We start from the raw sequence: 25,415 nt of genomic DNA, 5'->3' as shown, positions 1-25,415 counted from the left end.
ATCACTTTGAAGCCCTGTTGTGAGGTGTTGGAGTCATGTGTGGCCTCAGCGTGGGGTCGTGTCACAGGGTCAAGAGGGCATCTGTTTTTTCTGCCTGCCTGGAGATGGCATCCTAACTCTTGAGTGTGTGTGTGTGTGAGTGTGAGTGTGAGTGAGAGAGAGTGAGTTTGTCTATATGTGTGGGTTGGACGGGGTGGTTGTGCGAGAACATTGGGCTGGCATTAAGGGTCACCAGAGCCTGGCACTGGGATCTCATTGTCGTTATGGCGACCTCTCCAGACCTAGGCGACCAACCAGAGGAAGTCATGAACAGACCTGGGAACTTTCCAGGAAAGAAAGGAAGAGAAGAGGAGAAGGGTGGGGGTGCGAGAGGGGGGGGGGGGGGGGGGGGTGGCGGCACATGTGACCTCGTTTAGGACAAGATTTCAAAAATCCATTTAAGCACAGATAACTGGCCACAGGGTCCGTTCCCATGTTCTTCATGTAATTAGAAGGCATCATGAGCCCTCATCCGAGAGGGACCGGTGACATTTTCACAGGCTATTCACCCCCATTAAAACTGGATCAGCCCGAGGTCTTAGAAGGACCGCCCGGCCCCCATCAGGTTTAATAGCATTAGTCCGTTTCATAGCTGGCGTGGTCAGAGGCAGGGGCGACTGGGAGACTGAGCCACGGACGAGAGGCCAGCCCACCTGCGCGACCCCTGCCACAGAGATGACGTAGTGTGTGGCTGACTGGATAATCAAACTTGAGCCTTCATATCAAACATGGTTCAAAAAGTCTGTTGAAGTATAGCTGTGGCCATCCTGAGAAAATGTGTCACTTTGCTTTTAACTGGAGAACATGATATGGTCATCCTGCACTGGATGTTAGCTAATCTTGCGCCAAGTAATCAGATTCCAAAGAAAATAAATACCTGCACCTATACCTTCTTTTTGGGAAAAAAAACTTGCTTGTTTTTACATGTCCCACTTTGTGCAATTACCATCACATATTTAATCATTTCTGGCAGAAAAAGAGACTTCTCACAAGAGCCTACCATCAGGTTCCTCAAAATTGACCTTCCTTGGCATGCTGGGGGAGATCAGATGCAAAGACATGTCTGATTTAACCCATCTGTCTGGGATGATTTGACACATTTGATAATAAAACGGTACTGACATCAGGGAATGTTTTAGGTGCAGTTGTAGGTCATTCATTGCTGGTGCTGACAGCCCTATCCATCTTGTAATGGGCAGAGGACTTTTTCTTTTTGTACAAACTTGAACAGCTCATGCAAGGACACTGCCACAGGAGGCACACACACAGCCCTCACCTGTGCCCTTAAAGGACCCCACATTGAACACCAGAGGTCATATATCTCATCAGGTATTCGGATGCTAGAAGAAAGTTTTAGTGTCATTTTAGTGGTTACCATTACAGCTGTGCTGCAAGATATCTTGCTGAAAAATCTTCAGTGCACTCGCAGGTGCAAGTCATAGGTGAATCATAGGAAATGTTCGGAAATATGAGCTATTTTGTGTTAGAATTATTCAAGCAAATTAGAATTAGAATTTGAATTATTCAAGCAAATTTTTTCAACCTGAGAAATTGAGAGTACAATATGCTAGATATAATTCAAACGGATATGCAGCATTACTCAAGCAGTTGGTTTTAAAAGCTCACCCAGTGAGCAGATTCTCCCAAAGGAGAAATTTGCTGCAATCCTCAATTAAATTCTCAACTCTCGACCTGAAATGAACTTACGTCTTGTTCTGCTCAACTGTACAGGCCTAGTTATCCATGAAAGCTAAAAAGAAGTAGTACTTAAGAAACTAAAGCTTTAACTAAAGTTTTCAATGTTGACATAAATAGCACATATAAAAGAGCAAAACTGGGTCGTAGAAAAAGTGAAAAACACGTTTTTTGATGCTTTATAACTGATGATATATTTGAAAAGTTTTTCGACCGTTGACGAACAGGTTATCTATTTACAAGTTGTATCGGCAAAGACCATTTCATTATTAAAAAAAAAAAAAAAACTGGCAAACAACAAAATGACAGACACCCAAAAATTACCTTGTTGTACAAAAACTGAAAAAAAAAGAAAACAATTACGTCCCAAATGTTCTGCAGTTCTACTTATTTTTTTAAAAAAAAGGTCCAAGCTTTCAAACATCCTTTTTGACACGAGGGCTGGAGTCAGGGGCATGAAAGATTAGATCAGACTTACATAATAAATTAAAAAATAGGGGGAGACGAGACAGGCCTCAACCCAATGCCTGCTCTTCACTCCCTGGAATGAACGGCTCTTTACAAGAGAGAGGACCAGCGCCACAGTGTGGGGGGGGGGGGAACGGAACACCATTGTCCTTGGGATCACGCCTTCGCCTGTGTTCATCAGTTGATGGCTGCACTGTCGTTGTCCTCTTCATAATCATCGTCATCGTCATCGTGGCAGAGGAGAGTGTCTTGAGTCTCCCAGACATGCACCCCCTCCCCACCCACCACTTCTTAGAAACACATTCTGCCCTGCACATTGCCCTAAACCAAACACACATTAGAGTCCAGGTTCTCGTGTGTGTGTGTGTGTGTGTTTTTTGTGGCCAAGTCTGTTTAGGTGTGCGAGGGGCCCCCACCGTTTCCCTTTCCCTCCCCTTCCCCTGCGATCACACGGTGGGATTTTTGCCTGTGTGCGGGGTCTGCTGCTGCTGCTGCTGCAGGTACGTCGGGCGCTTGACTCGAGGCTTTCGGCGCTTGGGCTTGTTTTTGGCTTTGGTCAGCTGCACCACGAAGAAGGACAGGACCACCATGGCACCCAGGAAGGCAAACATGGGGATGGTCTGGCCCACTTCCTGGTTGTACCGCCCGGGCATTATGCCTGGGGACGGGAGAACAAATACAGGTCAAGGAGCGGTCAAAAAGCAAGAGCACCAAATGTCTTAACATAAAGCTACCACAGTTGTAAAAGCAATCAGTTAGTTTTATTCTCATTGTTCACTGGTCCTGACAACAGACCATCATGCAGGTTATTATACCATCCATAAAAGCTATGCCAGTGGGCAGGGTTGAGTCACAGGGCTCACCTCCAGGGATGTCCCAGGCCCCGCTCTCCCCTGGAGAGAGAGGTCGGACCTGGGGCCGGTACGGGCGAGGGTTGGGGAGAACGACTTTGTCCAGGTCCACCGACAGCAGCTTCTGGTGCTTCCAAAGGTTACTAGAGGTCAGAGAGAGAGGAAGAGGGAATGCCGGTGAAAGAGACCGACAGACAGAGAGACAAGGATAAAGCGAGAGAGAGAAATTGAGTCGTTTCCTCAGGTACAGTGATATCTTTATATATGTATCATGCTCCATTGACGGCTGTGGTGCATAGCAGAGGCTCCGGTCACACACCCGGGCGCTGTCTCGTTGAGGGGCTGGGGCTTGGCCCACGACAGGTGAGGGCAGGCCGGGAGTGGTCGCGGCTTCGGATCCCCCAGGTGAGCCTCCAGCACCTTAGAGTACCGATACAGGTGATTGCCTGCAAGAGAGGAGAGTAACCTCACCATGTCATACTCGCCATAGAACATAAACCGTGTTTCAACTCTAGGTTTACATGTATAAATAAATATCTGTACCAATAAACACAACTCCATCTCAACCAGCAAGGCAGCAGTGTTTATTACATAACATTACCACAGCAATGGGGTTGTTTATCAAGGAAATGTGTGACCAGAAGGTGTTTTTTCCTCTTTTGATCTCCAACAAGCCTAAAACGGACAGACACTGAGGCCTTTCCCTTCCCACCCACGCATACAGCCATACTTCAGGCTCAAACGAAAACAGCACAGGCAGAGTAAACAACATGTTTACATGATGACCAACCCAACCCCTGCGGTCGAACCACAGAGGTGTGAAAGACGATCGGCCAAGAGGAGGACACAAAATAAACAAACAAACAAACAAACAAACAAAACAAATGCTGAATCAGACGCTGGCAGACAAACAAGCAGGAGAGATTCTGATGTTGAGCCAAGAACACTCAGCAAATTGGAGCCACTGGAATTGACTCTGGCCACGCTTCAGATTTCATTGCTGATGTAGAGATGAATAGGGTTGGTGTGTGTGTGTGTGTGTGTGTGTGTGTATGTATGGATGCCTTACGTTCCAGTCTCTGTGGCAGGGGCTGCTCCGTGCCTCAGTGTTTGTTTGTGTGTGTGTGTGTGTGTGTGTGTGTGTGTGTGTGTGTGTGTGTGTGTGTGTGTGTGTGTGTGTGTGTGTGTGTGTGTGTGTGTGTGTGTGTGTGTGTGATGCCTTGCCTTCGAGTCTCTATGGGGGGAGCTACTCCGTGCCTCAGTGTTTGTTTGTTTGTGTGTGTATGCGTGTGTGGTGCCTTGCCTTCGAGTCTCTGTGGGAGGGGCTGCTCCGTGCCTGTAGGGGGCGCCACTCTGCTCTTAGAGTGGGTGAGGCTGGGCGGGGTCATGCTGTAGGCGGTGTACTGCAGCAGGGCGTCCAGCATCCAGAAGCAGTCTGAGTGCAACACACACACACACACACAATATTAGCAGCTGACAACAATCAGAGAGTGTAAGAATGACGACTTCTGCACTTTTAGCAAGTATGCGAGTATGTTCCTCCATCTGAGCTTACACATTTTTGTGTTTCACTCATTAAGACCCGTCGCCAGATGGAGAGCCAAGCTGTTACTACAGCACAGATAGCCACGGTTATACTGAGGTGGATGTATTAGGGTACCTTTCTGCCGATGACTGTCGTCTATGCAGTTGGAGTCTCCGTAGAGGGCTATGCGTCCCCCGCCTTCAGACGGGGTTTGGTAGAGTCCCAGTATGGGAACATTGTCCACCACCGCAGTTTCCTGCTTTAGCACCTCCAGGCCTGCAGAGGGGGGTGGGGGGAGAAAGAGAGCAATGAGTGTGTCAGATGGACTCTGAGAAAAAGATGACACATAAGCCCTTTTCACATGCAAAATATGTAACAATGGCAGATCGAAACAATCAGATATAGAGAACTCATTTCTAGTCCTACTTTGTCTCTCATCTCACCTCTGAGATGGGAGGGAGTCATCACGGTCTGTCTTGGCCACTTTGCCGTGTATTTCATTCAACCCTAGTCATGCTCTCAGTGACATTGGTTACAGATAACCTATGTAACTCTAGCACTGGGAGCCGACAGTTAGCACGTTTTAGGTTTGTTAATATGAACTATTTGGCTGCTTACAGTTTACAGTAGAACATTTTCATTTTTGACTACCTGGAAGTGAGCGGTGAATGGATTGCCAATTCTGTGCTGCAGTGACAAAGCATTTTGACTGTGATGACCAGTAAGTAAATGAGTAAATAAATACAATAACATAATAATTTTCTTTTTAAGGGGAGTGTCTTTGCAAGACAAACCATCGACCATTATGTCTGCATGGAAGAGAGGCTCATTCATATTTCATATTTCTATTTTCATTTCATTTTTGAGTGTATTTATTCCAAGGATGGTGCAAATGTGGCAAAACATCAAAGCACACAATCAGGTAGCAGTTTACATAAATATCCTGGAGGCGAACATTTTCAGTGATTGGGAAAACAATTGCAAAGTAGCTGAGGGAATGAAATGGAGAGTAGTGGAATTCCAAGGCAGTGCTTATGAACAGCAAGAGGGAAAGGAGGGAGGGCGGAGGGAGGGCGGGACAAATCTATATACAGATGCAGAGGGGGGAAACAGAGGAATGTCGGGCAGATGATCCGTCTCCATGGAAACGGAACTCAGGTGTGAGGTGGGAAATGTGGGTGCTATTTACCTTGATCCTTCAGGGTCTGAGCGATAACGGTACCCCCCTCAGGAAAACGAGCTATGCTGCAGCCTGAGGCATAGTACACTAGAGAGAGAGAGAGAGAGAGAGAGAGAGAGAGAGAGAGAGAGAGAAACATATTTCAGTACTTTCCCTGAACTTCAAAGAGGAACATCTTTACATAAACAAGGACAGTGAACTGTTAATGATCCAAGAACCCATTTTGAAATCGACCCAAGAAAAGCATATTCTGATATTGACATCATAGGTGATTCTTACTGTCATGGTCAGCCATGCTAAAGTCTCCCTCGTAAAGGCCGTCGCTGAAAGCCATTCCCCACACCGAGATGAGGTCATTCAAAGCTGGCACGTTGGCGCCCCCTGTGTCCGGCATCCACCATTGCCTGTGGGTGAGTCATAAATCATGTTGCAAATCGTTCTAACCAAAAACAAAATTCACAGACCTAAAACCTCATTATGGTCTTCAAAACCTTAAGAAGGCACATAGTAATCAATATGGGTCAGTATGAAGGATCAACTGAGGAAGATAATATTGGAGTCTGAAGGAGTCTGGTCTTCAAAGCAATACATTTTCAAGGGCTGTAACAATTAACTGATTAGTTGATTGACTGGTTGAATGAATCAATCGTTAATTATCATGGTAAACAATTACCGAGAGTGAATTTCTATGGAAAAAAGAACATTATCCTAGGCTTTGGAAAACAATGATCGACACTGTTTCCCTATTTTCCGACATTTTGTAGATCAAACAACTAATCAATGAGTTCCCAGCAGGGGTTCTAGAATGTTAAATTGCACTGAACTTCTTGACAGTATCTCCGGACTCTTCCACTTGGTGAGTGACGAACAGTGAGTGTGTCAGGGGCAAGAGGAGATATGAGAGCAGCCTTGCCTGGACAGCGGTGATTAACGCTGATGGCTTTTAAATGAGATGCTTATGGGGGCCCTGCCTCCTGGGTTGATGAGGTGTTTGACAGTGACATACTGACAGAACTCAAAGTGTGTGTGACAGTGAGGCCTGGTAGTGGGAATATGTGTGAACGAGTGTGTGCGCGTGTGTGTGTGTGAGAATGAGTGCGTCTGTGTGAATGAGCGTGCGCGTGTGTGTGTGTGTTTGTATGAATAAGTGTGACGGGCACAATGATGTTAGGAAATGACAGGACGAAGTGGTGGATTAAGTGTGTGTGACGGGAGGCGTGGCGGGGCTTGGGACGCTACCTGGTATTCTCGTCGTAGAACTTGACCTTGCGCATGACGGATGTGTTGTACCAGTCGGCAAAGACGATGAGTGACAGCCCGTTATCGATGTCCCGCCGCAGTTTAGTGATTTCCTCTGGGAAATATTCCTCCTCACTGTCCACCATGAGCAATGTACCTGCAAGCACACGGGCACACACACACACGGGGAACAGAATGTAAGTGATTTGATTAATGATGTGAGAATGAATACAGGAGAGTGATTAAATTAAACGAACTTAGACTAATTGAGTTAACTATAATTGAGCCACTCTTTGGCTGTAACTCTGCTAATAAGGTTTCGAGACAAGTTCACTAAGCAGCAAATGACTCACCATACTGACTGGCATCAAAACACGTCAGCGGGGCTCCGAGCACCTCCACAAAGTAACCCATACTCCTGAGGTGCTGGTACATGTCTCTGAAGTTGGTGTGGATGTGATCTCCATTCCTTCAATAACAACAACACAGGGGACAGGGGCACAGGGGAATCAGAAAACAAAAAACTTAGCAGCTTCTTTTTGTCAAGAGGAAGCTATCTGGCGCCCCCTGAAGGTCAATGCCAGTGACACACTGACTGGTCCTGTGAGTTCCATTCCAATCCAACTGCAGCTCCTCATTTAGGAGGTCCCCACACATCAGCACAGCGCTCCGCCTCAAATGTTAAGCCTCTTATCTAGGAAGCCCTTTTCATTAAAAAACTTTCAGTTTCTAAAACTTTTACCAAGGGGACATATCTACCCAGTGGACTCCATTTTAATTGCCATTTTAAAGTTAATGAGGACATTATTTTTGTAAAGCCTGGAATGATATCTTCTCATCACAGGCAATGTAATGGAATTCAGCTAAATCATTTTGATCCTTCAGGGCATCTTTTATACACACGGAAATGTAACACTAAAACAAAAAAGTTATCACCACAAGCCTGCAGGCTCTTAGTCTTTATACAGTCATCCATAAACTCAAAAGCAATATGAAGAAACAAGAAGAATACATGCATGTATATGGAAAAAAAACAAGAAGAAACGTATTAAACAATTATTCAAAGTTTTTGACAAACAAAAAGAAATAAACACTAGTCCAAAAGAAAGCTCTGGGCTCTCGTTAGACTATAGCGGGCCTGTAGCGGGCCTATAGAGGGCCTAGCACCCTCACGCTCACCAGTCCAGCGGGTCGTTCTTCATGCGCAGGTTGTCGCGGGGGAAGTAGCCGGGGGGGTAGCGCAGGTTGTGGTACTGGTCCCAGAGCACCCGCTTGCTGCGGGGAGGCGTGGGGATGATCTTCACCCTCAGCGGTAACTTCACAGTGGAGGTCAGCTCCCCTCCCACCTCAGACTGGCCCAGAGGAGGAGAGAGGAGGTGTCACATTACAGCATTCATCACAACCCCCACAGGAGAGGGGGGGGGGGGGGGGGGGTCTAAAACTATGCATACTCCCACAGTTCTCAACTTTACTGACTTTTAAACTCTGACATGGAAAATGTATGGACAACAATCAGCTAGAAGACTATAAAGTCTGCATGCAGCATCAGAGGTGATTTAGTGAATAATGACATACAGCAACATAGCTATAATACAGTACGATACAGTGCGTAGCAACTCCCATGATTATTGTCTTCTCTGCTGTTACAAGAACTCACATCATTCTCTGCCGGTGAGGCCACAGTCACCATGATGTGTCCCTGAGCAATGCCTTCCCAGGACGCCGCCTTCTTGGCTACGGAGATGGACACGGCCAGATAGCCCGCCCAGGGCCACAGGACCGGCGAGTAGGAGACGGCCACGTCGATGTGGTCGCCGTTCTGGGGCAAGTAGGGCTGCCAGATAGGCTATGGGGAGAGACCGGGGGGGAGGAGGAGAGTGGAAAAAGAGAGATATACTTTATGAAAGGTGCTCCAAGACAAGTGCTTTCTAAGACTGTGTTTCTGTGTTTGCTGTATGTGACAAAACATTTTTGTCACATACAGCAAACATCTCCTCACAATCTGTTAACTGCCTGACCCCTACACTGTAAAAAAAAGCAGTCTCTGTAGACAGCCCAGGCTCTAAAAACAGCCTGGTTTTCTTAACATTGTATTCAGGGGACAGGCAGCTAGAAGATTGTGATCTGTATGTGACAAACAATGTTTTAGCTTTGAAACCGCATAATATATACTTGTCTCACACTGCTTAAACACTACTTAAAGTCTTGTGGAGAGAAAGAGCGAGAGCGAGAGAGAGAGAGAGCACAAGAGAGAGAGAGAGCGAGAAAGAAAGAGAGAGAGAGAAAGAGAGAGAAAGAGAGAGAGAATTTAACCAAACTATCCTCTCCATCAGGATGTGCAGTCCAGCACCTACAGAGCTGCCTCCTTACCTTGTCCAGGATCCTGCCAGTGACGCCCATGCCGTTGAGGATGGTGACGTTGACGATGGTGGGCATGCCCCCATAGTAGATGGGCTGGGAGCAGTAGGGCCACATGTAGGGGCACTCCGTCAGGTCGATGTAGCTGGGGCTCAGGCTGCGCACACGCACACACACACACACACACATTTACGACAGGAGTCACAGGACACTGAGGCATTAGAGAATTTGGTCAGGCTAGTGTTTGTGTTATCCATGGATTTATCAGCAAATTTCACTCAAAAAAAGACCCATTCAAGAATTGTCTCAATACAGCCACATATCAGTTAGATTATCTTGATCAATCTGTCCATCGAAGCAGAATCGTTTAGCTTTACCTGAAATATTACACTCTTAAGTGTCATCGTTTAATACAGATAGATTATCATATTTAAACTGACCTATATTTTAGAACCTCATTAGAGTAACCTTAGTTCCAAATGGTTTTATTGTTTTAACAACCTCCGATTCTTTTTTTTATGAAACATTAGATCACCACTTCCTTCTACATATCCTGTGCTATCAATTTATTAGGGCCTGTTAAAGGTTATACTGCACCTTCCAGAAAGGTGCCTGAGGAGTTTATTGCGCAAGTTGGCCTACCTGGCTTGAGGCCGGTAGCTGTTAAGGATCTGGTACGCCCTGAGCAGGTCCAGCTTGCCGTGGCCCTGTTCAAACATGTTGACCCCGGGGATGCGGCGAGCCGAGGCAATCAGGGCCTGCTTCATGCTGGCGGGGTTCACAAGCTCCCGATTTAACACCGTACTGCAGGGAGGAGAAGAAAGGGGGGGGGGTAAAGAGAATGTAAAGGAGAGAGAGAGAGAGAGAGAGAGAGAGAGAGAGAGAGAAAGAGAGGGAGAGGGAGTGGCCGAGAGAAAAACAAACATTTACGATGTGAAATTCTTGCATGATAAATCATTAGTGATTACTGTCCGGAGTAGCCCCTATATCTAATGGAACAATACAGCAGTGGTCTGAGGTTAGTAGTCCCACCGTAAATCACTGCACAAACTGGCGTTGCTCACAAAGCACCACTCTGTGAATGTCCCCTGTGGTATGACAACTATGAGCGCGTTTGTCCACACAGACCGACACTGTTGTCTTATCAACTATTTAGCAAGTCGGAGAGAGAGAGGCAGACGCTGAAGGACGCACGGCAGACAAGGTTGACCCTGGGATGGCAAGGAGAGCCTGGGCTGCTGTGGAACAGCTAAGCCATTGTGGAGCCACCTGATTCAGCCCCCTTCATCTCATTGTGCGGAGAGAGAGAGAGGTCGGACCTGATGTCACTGAGAGAGTGTGGGAGCAAGGCTTCTGCAAGGCTGCAGGGAAATAGACTCTTCATTTTCGATGACCTTGGCCTGCCTGCTGGCCTGCACCCCCCCCCCCCCCCCCCCCCCCCTCCCCTCTCCAAGCACTGGGTCGCTCGCTGAGCCGAGTGAAGTGGACCGGAACAAACCACACTGCTGAAGAAGCCTTCCACTCAAACAGACCGAGACAAACAATCCGCCTCTCCCAAATGGAGGCTGCAGCACTCCGAGCCAGCAGAGGGACACACACACACACACACACACACATGTTGCTCTGACTCCACTCTGCATCTGTCTGGATGGCCCAATCCCAATGTCAGCCCTAAAGACTAGGGGTGCCTCTCAACATACCTCCTCCATCCCTGCTGAGGCCCTGCTGAGGCCCTGCTGAAAAAAATAGCAAGAAACAAGCTTAGGCTGGTAGCTGGTTTTAGCTGGTCTTTGCTGGTTTTCTTCCAGCTATTGCTGGCCTTTGTTGGTGTAGCTGGTTAGGCCACCAGCTAGACAAGCTGGCGTGACCATCTGAGGAAGCTGGTTGTGCTGGTGTGACCAGCCTGTCGTGTGGGATACAGCTGGTTTAAGATGGTCATGCTGGTGACCAGCCTGTCAAGCTTGACAAAGATGGTCAAGCTGGTTTTCTAGAATGACCAACATAAGCTGGCATGGCCAGTAAAAACCAGCAATGTAGACCAGCAACACCAACTAAAATGACCAGCTTGAGGTGGTACGACAATCAAAACCAGCTGAATTACCATCATAAGCTGGGTAAACCAGCTGAAGGTGTGTTTTCACGAGAGTTTTGCTGGTCTTGCTGGTTAACCATCATAGGGTGGTCAAATAAGCTGGTTAACAAGCTGGTCAACCAGCAAACCACCTTTAGCTGGTCAGGCTGTTTTTTTCAGCAGGGGGTATTTGGGATTGGGACAGCACTTCACAAGATCACATGTACCTTGGCGATGTTTACTAACAAAGACGTTGCTAAGATTTGCACCATGCATGTGTGTGTCGTGCTGTTGTTTCCTTTGTCATTTCCGGATTTTCCTATGATCTCCGCGGTAAACGTCACAACACTTTGAACTGTGGGTAATTCCCTTAGGTTAAGTCTGCACCGATTCAGACTCACGGAAAGGGCTCGGTAAGTGTTTACTCAAACCCTCACGCCCGTTGTAATTCGACATTGGGACAGCCCTAAGCACTTACAAATTTCGCGAGAATGCGCACCAAAGTCTGTGAGCGTGAGTCCGGACATTGGGATTGGGCCCATGACTCTCCTGGCCTCATGCAAACACTCAGGCTGAGGGCACAGTTCTAGCGATAGCACTCGTAGGTGCAGTGTTATCTCCTCCTAAGTACACTGATCAGGGACATCAAGATATGAGACTAAACTATATGACCCCATTCTCTGAGGAAGCTCCTCAGAAAAAAAACAAATACAAAACTCGGTCATTTTAACTGCAATAAAACAGTGCAGTGACAGTGAGATTAATAGACTAGCACCACATCTTTTCTTCGTAACATAGCAATCTATTTCAATTTCCGTTGCCACCAGTTTATGGAGTGAGAGTCACCGCATTTAACATCCCGGACACTGGACACACAGCGGTGCCGGGCTGTGTCCGAGGGCTCCAACAGACCACATAAAGCCTGCGGCTAGCACCTGTGCCTGCAGTATCAGCTGCAGTTTATGGGACCGGAGACGACAAACAGGCGGCCAGGACACCACAGAGCAAGTCCACAGATAAAGGTCAGAGATAGATGAGGGGGATAAAGAGGGCGATAGAGACAGAGAGGGGGACAGAGAGAGAGGGGGACAGAGAGAGGGAGAGAAGACGGGGGGGGGGGGGGGGCCACCGACCGGGAGGGAGAAGGAGGGAGAGAGAAAAAAGAAAAGGGGCAGGGAGGTGTACATTGTACCAACACACGGTCTGAAGTGGCAGCAGGCACACTTATCAACGTAGTAAGTGTTCAAAAGCAACTGAAGAGCGCTGAACTAGTCCTTGCGCCCTTGATCGTTACATAACCCAAGGCTGTAGCATCTAGACCGCGATGCTTGGTGTTTGTATACATCACATCAGCAGTAATCAAGTAAATGTTTGGGTTTGCGCAGCTGAACTGCAAGCAGTTGTTTGAAGTGTTTGTGCATTTTTTTCTAGGACAACATGACCATATCTCAAGTGGAACGAGATTAGAACTAGTGTGTAGGGTCATAAACGTGAGAGCAAGAACGCCTGTGTGTGTGTGTGTGTGTGTGTGTGTTATCTAGGTCTAGTATGCAGGAAGGGAGGAGGAGAAGCAGTTCACAGGCAGTCATAACAGAGGCGTTATCCACACGCATGCATCTGTGTGTGTGTGTGTGTGTGTGTGTGTGTGTGTGTGTGTGTGTGTGTGTGTGTGTCCACTCACTTGTCTAAACACCTCGCCTTGAGAGACAGCGCATGAAACCCTTCGGTCTCACCCGGAGACACATGCTACAGGGGAGCCACGCGGCACCCTGCTGTCTTTACTACTGAACCACAACCACACAACTCCACAACACAGACAAAGAAAAGCAGAAGACTGTCAAAAGAATATGTGCGCAAAAGCGTCGAGTAGATCCATTCTCTAGGCCTAAATATAAAAAAAATATAAATATAAAAAAATATACCGCAAATACGCCTAGTGCACCAGTGACATAAATGATAATGATTTTAAGAAAACAAACATAAAAATTACATTCAATCAAACAATAAACGTCAGCTTAGTTCCAAAACTCGACTAGTTCCAAAACACGCCTGAGCTTTTGCTTGGTCTGTTGTTTTGTCTGAGTTGAGATACGAGTGTGAGCCCTTTGACATCCCTGACTGCTGCTGCTGTTATGCCTTGTGACTGATAGTCTGCTTCCTATTTGTGACACGTCGGGACATCATACGGCGGCTCTGTAAAAAGCCGAGCAGTTTTGATGTCTCTATAAAGACAGGTGGTGCACACTGCACACCGCGACTCTGACTTGTCTGGACTGCTGCTGCTGTCCGACTTTCATCTTTTTGCTTTTGTTCTTGGGCTCAGGCTCCAGGAAGGGCCCTGGCCACAGACACGTCGGGGATCCTGATTGGGGCTGACTTACAAACAACACCTGAACTCCAGCACCAAAGGAATGAAAAAAGGCAGGTCTGGAGAGGGCAGCTTTCATTCCAACTCTTTCTTTTTTGTCTAAGATCCCGCTCATCTGTAACCAACTACACTGACAGGGTTCCAATGGAGGTGCCCCACTGAGGACCATGTCGTCTGATAGACGACGCAAAAGTGAAGCTGCACATATTAAATGGACTACTGGTGCCTTTTGTTACGAAATGCAACACTAGCTTGCTCGTCGTCCTACAGCAAATCTAGATTGTGTTTTACCAAACGCTACATGTGTGGTGGGAAATGGCTGTAGACTGGAGCTGAGGAGAGTGCACTACTGGAGCTGAGGAGAGTGCACTGGTGTGTTCACAAAGGCTGTACGGCGCCCATCTCACCTGGCCAGCAGGGTGACGGCTCCTGCCACCACGGGCGACGCCACGCTGGTGCCCGAGAGCGAGCGGCAGCCCTCCTTCATGCCAGAGCCGCGCACCCCAGAGCCGTAGGTCACGATGTCGGGCTTCACCCGGCCGTACCCGCCTGGCAGCTCCTGGAGAAATGGAGAGAGAGCAAACGGAGGAGAGGGAAATATGAGAAGGCGTGAGGTAGAGACGGAGGTGACAAAAGACACAACAGAGAAAGTGCAGATAACACAGAAAGGTCTGGCGCTTATCTCGAATGCATCATGCTGGTCTGACAAAGAGAGAGAGAGACAGAGAACGAGAAAAAAGAACTGCCCTTTCTGGGACAAAAAAAAAAAAGACTCTTGATGTACGAGATAAAGATCCAGGGCTGATCGGAGGATTCGCTATGTGTGTGTGTGTGTGTGTGGAAAAGGGCAGGAAGACAATAACCCAAATACTTCAGAGCGAAGCAATTCACAGCAGGAGATTGAGAGATAAGATGTCTGTTGGTTTTAGTAGGTCACATCACAGGGATTACCTGCCCAAACAGGAGCTCGTCTGTCAGGTGGGACACGGGAGAGGGGTGGGCGGTGGTGGTGGGGGGAGTACAAGAAGGGGGGAAAAAAAAAGGATGTGTTGCTATGGCACCAGCTGCAGACTCACCCAGGTGGTCATTCCGCGGGATGAGAATCTGGCGACGTTATCTTCGAAGTCAATCCCCCCAACGCCAATCACATCCATCTGATCAGCCGGGTTGTTCAAAGTCCTAGAGAATCACACGCACAACACACACAGACACAATCACAACATTGCAATTTCCACAAATGTACTGCAAAATTCTGAGGACTGCAGTACTGAGCAGACATCCAGAATGGTCATCCTCTTCCTGGACTCACCCGTACAGGGGCCCATCATTTCCGATAGCGGAGACCATGATCACTCTGTTGGCAGTCAGCTCCCAAACCTGTCACAAGCACAAATGCATTGATCGCCACTGTTCACAATTGCAATACCAATATGTGCACTGCATTTAACTATGCTTTGACACTGAGGGGAAACCTTGTGATGTAATGTCACCTTATCTACAAAAGGATGGTCCATGAAGTCTGGACCGCCGATGCTGAGGTTCAGGACATCGATCTTCTTGAGGATGGCGTAGTTGAAGGCATCCAGAAACCAGGAGGTGTATGACACCTACACACATGAGGGGGGGGGGGCACTTAAGCATCTGGCACAGAACACATTCCTCAACGCCATCATTGGCTTGTGTAAATGTTGTATGTTGTATGTGAACGTTCCAGGACAAAGTTGCCTCTACTATATGGTCAGTAGAAGTGGCTTACCATGTAAAACAAAGGGCTCATGGTATTTGAGTCAGTAGCTTCATAAATTCACTGTGGGTAAGCTGAAGTGGAGGTGCCCATACCTGATTGTTGGTGAAGACTCTGAATATGTGCAGCTCAGAGTCGGGGGCGAAGCCCTGGCATTCCCTCATGCTGGCGATGACTCCTGCCACAAAGGTGCCATGGCCCAGCCCTGTGGACAGAGGAGAGGGGTTGGCACTCTGCTGATGCCAACTAACGTCGCATTTCACCCATTTACCAGTTGTGGCATAACACTCTTAACTTAATATCTAAGTCTGAAAACAAATTGGACATTATCTTTAGGGGGAAACTGTTTTTTTTATCTTAACACTTTCCGCTTCCTATGTATGCTATGCTCTGTACAGATCTCCTACAGTTCGTGGACTTTCTGGTGTGCAATTGAAACATAGCTTTGTTGTCCATGCCTCCTGTGAGGTTCAGTAGTTTTAAACAATATTTTTGGCACACTAGTTTTTTGACAGCACATACATTGAAAGAAGAATAAGAGGTTTAAAGGCCATAAAAGGCATAAAGCCATTACTCCTGACAGCCAAGCACAGCTAATCAGACTCAAACATCAATCCATCAAGTATCTACGACGGTCACTGACAGTTCAAAGTCAGAGGTCTCACCATCATCCAGTGTCTTTTCATTGGTCCAGTTGGTTCTCTCCTTGACATTCTTAAAGTGTGGATGCTTCTCACTAAGCCCAGTGTCAAACACGGCCACCTTCACCCCCGAGCCTGACAATAAAAAACAGAGGTCAGCACTCCACAGCCATACCGATGTACACCTGCTATCAGCCCTCTATACAGTACAGTCCAGCAGTCTATACAGCAGAGATGAGACTCCTGGAACTTGAGGCCATGATGCACTAGTCTACTTTACAAATGTGTTACATATCGACAAACTATGTCGAGACATGCTCACTGTCTCACACCCCAAACACTCAGGACACACTTTAGTCTGCAAGACTCAACATCAAACTTTTCTTCTCTGTCTTTCACGGTCACATGCACATTCACATTCAAACACTGTGACGGCTTCGCTGATGCATATGCGTCCACAAACACACACACACACACACTCAGGCGCACACCCACACACGCACACACAAACACACTATCAGACAAACAGGCACACACAAGCACACACACACACACACACAAGCGCACACACACACACACACACTCCGACACTCACCAGTGTGTCCCATCTGCCAGAGCACGTCTGCCTGCAGGATCTGGGCGACGTGTCGGGGGATGGCGCGCAGCAGGCGTCGGCTGGAGTGGCGTCCGGTGGCGTGCCAGAAGCCCGAGCCCAGCGAGAGGCTGGTGCGCCGCAGCGGCCGAGACGACTGCCACGACTGCCACTTCTGCGTCCAGCGCGTGTCGTTGCACGAGCTCCCAGAGTCCCCCGCAGCTACGCCACAGAAAAGAGGAGGGAAATGAAAGGAACGCATTAGACAAGAGGATTTCAGCCAGCGGTCGGTCAAGACATTGCTGAGGATCCCTGACCATGACCTGACCATGCGTTGGTAATATGGTTTCAATGTGGTGGCCATCACTGTTTTGTATTGAGTGGGGGTCGTCAGGTTGCTCTCTTAGTCAGAATGGAAGTCCCTGGGTGCCTCTCATCATGCCTCCTCGATCCTCGATGCTCGATCCTCGATGGGCGTTCCCACTGATCAATAACTAACACTGGATAGACTATCCCATTGTTTTCCCCCCATCATTCTTTATGTAGATCAGTGAGGATCGAGGCATCGAGGAGCGAGGGAGGACGTATAAACGCTGCATGGAATGCACCCCCTGAGTTACAATCTGTTTAAAAAACCTCCACTAGAGGGGATGGGGATACATTCAGCAAGGAGCATTCAGTTCAAGACGCTTGAGAGAAGAGAGAAATACCCTGTAGAATCAGAAATGAACAGCAAATGTATTCAAATATGTATGTTCATCAACTGCCCCATTTAAAAAAATTGAAAACAAATAAATAAAAAAAACAAGTGTGCTCAGCCTCCTGTCCAACTAGCATTAGTCCCTGTTCAGTTATGTCCCTATGACGAAATCCTTATGACGTAAGACAGCACACAGACAGGTTTTAAAGGCCAGTTCTGTCACAAGAGAGGCCCATGATGCTACAGGCATCAACAACGAAGGGCAGTTTATACATTTTACTTTTTGTCCATTCACTCCCCTGTCCGTTTGCACTCCAACTTCACTGCAGTCTTTTCATCAATCCGCGAATAAAGGGCATCCTCACAACAGTTAGACAATGATGGACACAGACTTTGAATAGGCTACTCATCTGATTTCTCTGTCTCACTTGTCAGACAGCAGGGCAAGCCGAGACAAGCTGCCATATCTCTGTCTACTTCCCCAACACCCTCTCAGCGCATTCCCTGCAGTTGCAGTGGAAGTCCTTCAACCACAACTCAAGTGATTTACAACCATTTAGATAATCAGACTGCTGATTTGGGACAGGAGGGAACAAGAACTCATTTCTGTTAGCATAGAGTCTTCGATCATTCAAATTACCAAGGTAACTTCTTCTGCAGTGCACCACAACTAGCTGTTTTAGAACTAAACTTACAATACATCATTGCAACACACTTGTAATATCGTTGCAACACACTTGACACACTTAATCAGACACGTACCTAGAGTACCCGTGCTTAACTTGAACAGAATGATACTCTTGCACCCACAGAATGAGTCTGCAGTGAACGCGAGTCTGTCCAATGTCAACTCACACGGACTCATTCAGGGCACGCGTCGGCATTAGAGATGCGGTTGCTTGGTAACAGGCTCACTCAACACAGCAACAGAGGAGCGGTACACGTATACTATTGAACTAATCAGCCCTAAGGCCATGGGTGGGGTGGGGGTTAGATTAAAGCGCACTCCAATCATCCCCCCTTCAGCTTCCAAACATTCAAGAGCCTACTCCTAATCCTGTTTAGACAACAATTAGGCTTGGCACTAGATGACCTACCAGCCTTTCACCGACACCCTAGGAGAGGAGTACTTATGTCGAAAACTGACCTCCACCAGAACACAGAAATGTTTAACTGTGCCCAACTCCGCTCGGTCATGAAAAACTTTGGAAGGAGTTGGAGAGAGGAGAAGACTGAAAGGGCCAGACCGCAGGAGAGGAAGGGTTTGGGGTGGGAGAGGTGAGGAGAGGAGAGGGTGATGCTGCTGGCACAGAAGCAGTCGGAAGCGGTGGGTGTTCAGATCTGTGGAGGGGATGTTCCAAACAAACAGAGAGCGGAAGTGGTTGGTGCCTGGGTTCTGCTGGGATGGGCCACTACTACTGTGTATGTATTCCTGAAGTGATGGTGGAAGGGCATGCTGAATATATTTTGAGAGGTCTTTGAAATGAGAGATAATGAGTGTGAGTTCCTGTGAGAGTGTGTGTGAGTGTGTGAGTGTAGTACTGTGTATGTGTGTCGAGAGGGTGGAGTGGGGTTGGGCAGGGTATACTATACACAGCACTCTTTCACCCCCCACAATCCCACAATCCCTTGGGACTCATTTCCTCCTCTCCATCAGCTCTAAACTCAAACAGTTCTTTGTGCCCCCCCCTCCCCCTCCCCACAACTCCTTGTCACACTGATCATGGCAAGGCACCACACAGTCAGAATAACTATTCTTACTGTGACTGACAGAAATTTGATATCTGACATCTGGACATTCTATCAAACAAATGCATTCAAACCAGCATCCTCACAACGAAAACAGCCAGCGGCCCCTAAAAAACACTAGTGGATATAGTAGTGAAAACGTAGCCTTTTTGGAGACCAGGGGGGGCATGAGTGTGCAGGGCAAAAGATGGGCACGGAGGGCGACTGCAAGACAGCCTTCTACTCACCGTCCACCATCTTAAGGGTGCGGAAGACCTTGCGCTGGGGCGTGACGCGCTTGACGTACGGGTGGTCCTGCAGCGAGAGGAGGCTGCTCCGCGCCGCCTGCCGGATCTGCACCACCTCGAAGTCGCTGGGGTAGTCGCTGGCCGGGTTCTCGCGCCGCACGATGCGCCAGTCGCCCGCCTCCGAGTTCCGCAGCGCACTGCTGATGAAGTGACTGCGGGCCTTGGCCGAGAAGTAGCCGTTGAACGCCACAATGTACTCTGGAGGTGCAAGAGAGGGGGAGAGAGAGAGACAGAGGCAGAGGTGAAGAAAATGTAACAGAGAGGCACAAACAGACGAGAAGGATGGGAGATTTACTTAACACACTAACTAATCTCATTCACGGCAACACTACTTGGTCCCTGATGTTGACGTCAACAGTTCCTGTATAATCAATTTTGATATCAAAGAACCAATTGACTCACAACGTACAGCTACTGCAGAAACAGCCACTTGATAATCAAAACAGTTATTTGATAACGTCTGAGCAAGGTACACTGCCGAGCCTCGAGGGGCCCCGACAGCCTTTATCAGCCAGGGTCCACATGGATATCAGGCTCTGCGCCAGTCGCCACACAAGAGAGGACATTGCTTAGCACTGACTTTACAAGCAGCTTAGAAGTGTCCGAGGCGCAACAGAACACGAGGAGATGCGGCGGGCCAATCAGATAGGCCTCGTTCCTGGATTCAGCGCAGTTGTAGCAGCAGGTCTCCCGACTTGGGAGCTTTCTTGGCGGGGGGTGGAGACGGCGAGGAGTGGGGTGTGCCTGGGAAACGCCCCTATTATTTCCCTGGCAGAGTTTGAGCATGTCATTATGCAACGCTTCCCCCTGTGAACAGCACCATTGTTTAAAGAAAAGCCCTTTTTCCAGGGAGAAGGGAGCCAATGAGGCTGGATCCGGAAAGTGCACAGCGCTGCCCAAGAAACTCCGGGCCAACAAAATCGGATCATGCCGGCTGTGAACAACTCCACCGTGCTGATCAATGTCACTCACACAGCATGGCCCTTGGTGCCACTATCCCTCTGAGTAACAAGCTTACTGCACAGAGAAAGAGAGAGAGGTTTGCCATTGTGACGGTATCTAAATATTAGGACAGGCAAATGGCAAAAGGCAAATATTTGCCAGTAGTCCAGTCGAATCACCTAACCGAGTTGTAACTGTAGCTCGACTTAACTGACTGGCTCATACTTATGGAATCAGAGATCGGTGGCATTACTACACAACATCAACAGTGAGTGTGCAGCCCACAGGCCTCCAACGGGCCATTCTTTGTTCAAGCACCAAACACTTCAACCCACAAGCATTTCCAAAATAACGCTACACCCAAATAACCCTACTCGGGTCCCGACCCCTTCCGACTCTGAAATGACCTCCACCACAATGGAGAGCAGTGACCAGGAAGGTGGGAATAGGGCGAGTAGGAGGGGGGGGGGGGGTGAATAAAACACTGCATATTGGCTGAAAGACTTCATTCATGGGCCAAAAACCAGGCTGGGCTATAAATACCGTGATCCAGACGCTATACTGCCGCCACCATAAACACACGAGTCTTACTTATGTGACTGTGTGTGCGTGTGTTTGTGTGTTGCCTTGGATGGCAGCCAACAGAGTACCAGGACATGAAGGTAGAAGCATGGCAATGCGAGCGCTGTTCAGGGTGATGTCTTCCTCATGCAGTACAGTAAAAAGTGTTCTCCAAGCAAGTGTTGTGTGTGACTACTGTTTGCTTCATGAGTATTTCAGTGAGTAGGTGCTGATCATGTGTGAATTAACACTGTTCATTAAAGTACATTCCTGTGTGTGTGTGTGTGTGTGTGTGTGTGTACGCAAAAATGCATCTGCAAGTGACTGCTTGTGGGAAACCAACAGAATGCACTCAGCCCCTTAGGCCAGCTCTCTTGTGTTGTACCTCAGCCAGCGTCCGCCAGGTAACACCTCACCTGTGCACCTGCACTTGCACCCTCCATCTATTGTTCTGCTGTCCTTCAATAGCTCAACCCAAAGCAGTCCTTCAGTGTCTAAACATGCCGCCGTTTGGAAGATGGAGCTTGGCAATCCTCTGTTCACTCCACCTGCACAATGCCTCCTCTGTGGTGAACAACTCCTCTTCAGTCATCTTCTGACAGTTGATGGCAATGAACTCAAGGCCCAACAAAACCAATGACTGGGATCACCTGCTATTCAACTGAACCCTCAACCTGAACTAAAGCTTTAGTAAGAAATATAGGCAAGGCATGTTGTGCTCTTTTCGAACTAATTTGATCAACATACCGTAATGTGCCACTTATTAACCAAGGATTAAATGCATTAAATTTGCATAATTTCCTCAGCTATGAGGTTAATGCACAGGGCCAGGTTATGCGTGAGAATGCATTTATTTTCTTAAAGGGAAACTATGCAGTGCAGTGAGTATTGAGTGAAACAAAAAAGCAGAACAAAATCTAACGGAAATCTCATTTGCTATATGCTAACACTAACCACGCCAGACAAGCAGAGTGAGCACAGATCCTTGATCATGATCACATCAAAAACGGCACAGAGTTGAACGGAAGTCAGAACCACGCTGAGTGAGTCAACTTACAGTAATTTCCCGCATATAAGCCGCATTGTGTATAAGCCGCAGTGCTTTATGCAAGTTAAAAGAAACAAAACCATATTAACACCATATTAACTGCCCCCCTGTATTAACCTCATAGCTGAAGAAATTTAGCAAAATCAATGCATAAGCCGCGGCTAATAGTCAGGAAATTACGGTAGCTTACCATGTTCCACCACTTTGGTGGAGAACTCCATTTTGAGGGTGAGCTGAGAGCAGTTGGAACTCTGAGGCCCATCCGTGAAGCCTGCGGACGAGGGGCCGCCTTCCTTCTCCGTCCCCACCAATGGCAGCCTGCCAAACAGCAGGGTGGCCATCATCGAGAGCCACAGGATGCCCGGGCTGACCGTCTCCATGGTACGTCCAAGTTTAAACCCCATCTAGAGGGCTTTGTTGTCTCTCCCACTTGGCTGGACGTGAGGCAGGTCAGAGGGGTGGCCTCCTAACAGTCCTGCAAAGCTCGGGGCATTAATGTGGCAAGCAAAGCGAACAAAAAGCACAACTGCCAGGTGTTGAGAGTCCAAACAGGGGCAGAATTCAGGTCCAGAAGTCAGAGTCACACATGGTTCATATTACTCTTCCTATCGAGTTCATTTCTTTCGGCGTTTCCTCTCCATCCTGGCGGCCAGGGAGTCGATTAGTCCTGCTGCCAACCAGGGATCACAGACTCCATCTTGACTAGCAGGTGAAATGTATATGGCGAGCCTCAGTGCAGGAGGAGCATTTCCCACAACTCGCTGGTCATCCGACGCCTGTGGAGTCAACAGAGGCAGACATTGGCTGTTAGTGAACTCGTCATTCAAATAACACTCGTTTCCATATTCAACAGCAGTGGCCATCAACATCAACATCATCCTGTTGGTTTTGGTAATAATAAACGTTCAATGTAAGCCAACTGGATTTAAGCAAAACATTATAATTCTGTGTTTTAAGTGTAGCTGCTGTCTATTGTTAGTGTGAATGTGTGTAGGAGGGGGTGTGTCTCTCTCATCAAAGAAAATAATGATTTCCAAAAGACCTATGCATGATCTCCTACAAGACACCTGTACTGATTTATAGTTATAGATAAACACTGCAGTCTCTGAAACAAGAAAGCCTGTGGATGACAACGAACCCCCTGATGGCACCTCTCCCTTAGCTGTCTCTGTTTTGACATGTTATGTGGGCTGACAGGATAGACGCGCTGCATAATGCAGAGAACAGGCATGGAAAATGGGAAAGGTGAGACTTCAGATAACATCTGCTCCCTTCTTACCACACAGTAGCACTTGTGTGGTAGAAAATCCTTTCAACATCAGAGAAACACAATATTTAAGCTTGCTTGGATGGCCTAAAGACATACAACACAATGAAACAGTGACATAGCTTAAATGCTGAAAGTTCAAGCAAAATTGTTTTGCATTTTTCTTCAGAAACTCCTATGTGTGTAATCATTATTACTACTCTCCCATCTTCAAATTGTACAAAACAACAATGCCCCAACATTTGAAGCGAGGGCGTATATGTTATTGTGTTTTCTCCACCACCCGGACTGGTTGAGGTAGTTCACCATAAAGGCTAACCACCTACAGGCCTTAGGGTATGAACATTTGAGAGCACATTCTCTCACAAACAGAGAGAAAGAGAGATTCCTATTATACAACTGGTCTCGGACTGTCTTCCTTCCGCCACTTAAGGGGGCATTTTAGGCATAGCAACTGACTTGGGGACAGGTCTGACTTTGCCACTGGGGGGTTGGGGGGTTGGGTAACTACAGCTCCCAATGTGCGGACCAGATGAATCTTGGCCAGGGGCTTTCACTACCACTCCCAGGTGGATGTGAAGCACATTGCAATAAAAGCCAGGCCATAAAGACCTGGGAGGGCTACTTGTGACAACATGATGCAGACATGCAAAAGCATCACCAAACATCCAAGTCAGCAATCTCATTTGCAATTGCATGTAGTCACTATCGTATTTGAGGGTGGGGGTGGAGTTACTCTGGCAATAACATATCAATATTCCATAAACATTTTGAAGACCTATGTATACCCGTGGTACAACCACTTTAGTCTTCACAAATGAATGGCTGCCATGAATATTTAAATGTGCTCAAACGCTTCAATTACAACCTCTGCATTCTAGGATTACAACAATCTCAGTATTCTAAGTATTTTAAAAGGGGAGCAGATTACAAGGAGTATGCAACGGGGTGGGCATGGAGGCATTGTAATAAGTGGCATACAAACTTAACTCTTAAGTGAAACAGACTCAACACGGGTAAACAAATAATACAACTTGGTCAGAACAATGGACACACGACAAACAGTGGGAAACATACTTTATCTTTCCATGCAAAAACGAATGGTGAAATTCCAGTTCAGGTAAACTCAACAACACAAAGAGAGTTCTGACGTCCAGAGTAATAAAGTTAAATTGACCATGAACAGCTAACTAAACTGATGTTAGATGTCGGATCTATGAATTAACGTCTGACATTATGTTATTCACCATTATCGCAACGTTAGACATCAGTTACTACATATAACTTACCTTGATGGCTGTTTGCTATGTTACGTAAAAAGGCTAGGGGCATAGAAGATTATCCCACATGGATGCAATAGTTACATTTAATACTTAACGAAGGCTAACGTTACACTGCATTCAGAATGGACGACCGAATCAATACACCCAACAGTTAAAATAAAGCATCAGTGTGAACGCCATGTTGTACGACTTTAGGTCCCAGCTAAAATGGTAAACAAATACCTCACTTAGCCTTCCCAGCAAATGCTTAAGACTGCTAGCAGTAGGACAGCCATCACAGCTGCTAGCTTTCTAGAGCTAACGTTTTTCACCATCAGCAACTGATAGCAAGGCAGCTAGTGTATCACATGTGCTATCAATTCAGATGGACCACGATGTCTGAAATTGTACTGCCAATGCATCTCCCGGTCCAAACACATTAGCAGCTACCGGTAAAACTTACAATGAACGGTCAACCACAATGAAAACCCTAATATCAGTCAGGTCCAAGGGAGCCACAACATATGATTAGCTAGCTGGCTACAAGCTAAAGTTAGCACCATACGTTAACATTACTCTCATACTCACTTGTCTAGTCAAATGGTCCAGCAGCAATGGTGAACTGACATCAAAGAAGACTCAATGAAATTGCTAGGACTTTATCAAGTTCTTAAACACGTGAAATAGTTTTACACCGCACGGAAATAACTGCAGTCTACGCATCTGGATACTAATGTTTTGTTTGGTAGGTAGTCATTCCTTCTCTGATTCCTTCCCCCTGCTAGTTGAACTGTAACTTGAGAATTTCAATGCGCCCGCCTATGTTCT

General features: G+C 47.3%; 1 protein-coding gene across 1 annotated transcript; it reads right to left on the bottom strand.

The window, feature by feature from the left end:
* Positions 1-1,901: 1,901 nt before the first annotated feature.
* mbtps1 (membrane-bound transcription factor peptidase, site 1) lies at positions 1,902-25,363 on the bottom strand. The gene is made up of 23 exons (XM_062547213.1): positions 25,176-25,363; positions 22,249-22,834; positions 19,448-19,705; positions 16,775-16,993; positions 16,204-16,314; positions 15,634-15,743; positions 15,285-15,401; positions 15,104-15,171; positions 14,871-14,973; positions 14,202-14,353; positions 9,998-10,159; positions 9,368-9,512; positions 8,655-8,843; positions 8,177-8,349; positions 7,351-7,466; positions 6,998-7,154; positions 6,038-6,162; positions 5,768-5,845; positions 4,714-4,854; positions 4,357-4,488; positions 3,373-3,499; positions 3,066-3,196; positions 1,902-2,860 (listed from the first exon to the last, which is right to left on the bottom strand). Exons 2-23 carry the CDS (start codon positions 22,460-22,462, stop codon positions 2,649-2,651), a joined length of 3,240 nt encoding a protein of 1,079 aa, XP_062403197.1. The 5' UTR covers positions 22,463-22,834; positions 25,176-25,363; the 3' UTR covers positions 1,902-2,648.
* Positions 25,364-25,415: the final 52 nt, after the last annotated feature.

The sequence above is a fragment of the Sardina pilchardus genome, chromosome 10, assembly GCF_963854185.1.
Source record: "Sardina pilchardus chromosome 10, fSarPil1.1, whole genome shotgun sequence".
Classification (NCBI taxonomy): Eukaryota; Metazoa; Chordata; class Actinopteri; order Clupeiformes; family Clupeidae; genus Sardina; species Sardina pilchardus.
Note: the sequence above shows the minus strand (reverse complement) of the source record. Positions and strands in the feature narration are given on the sequence as shown.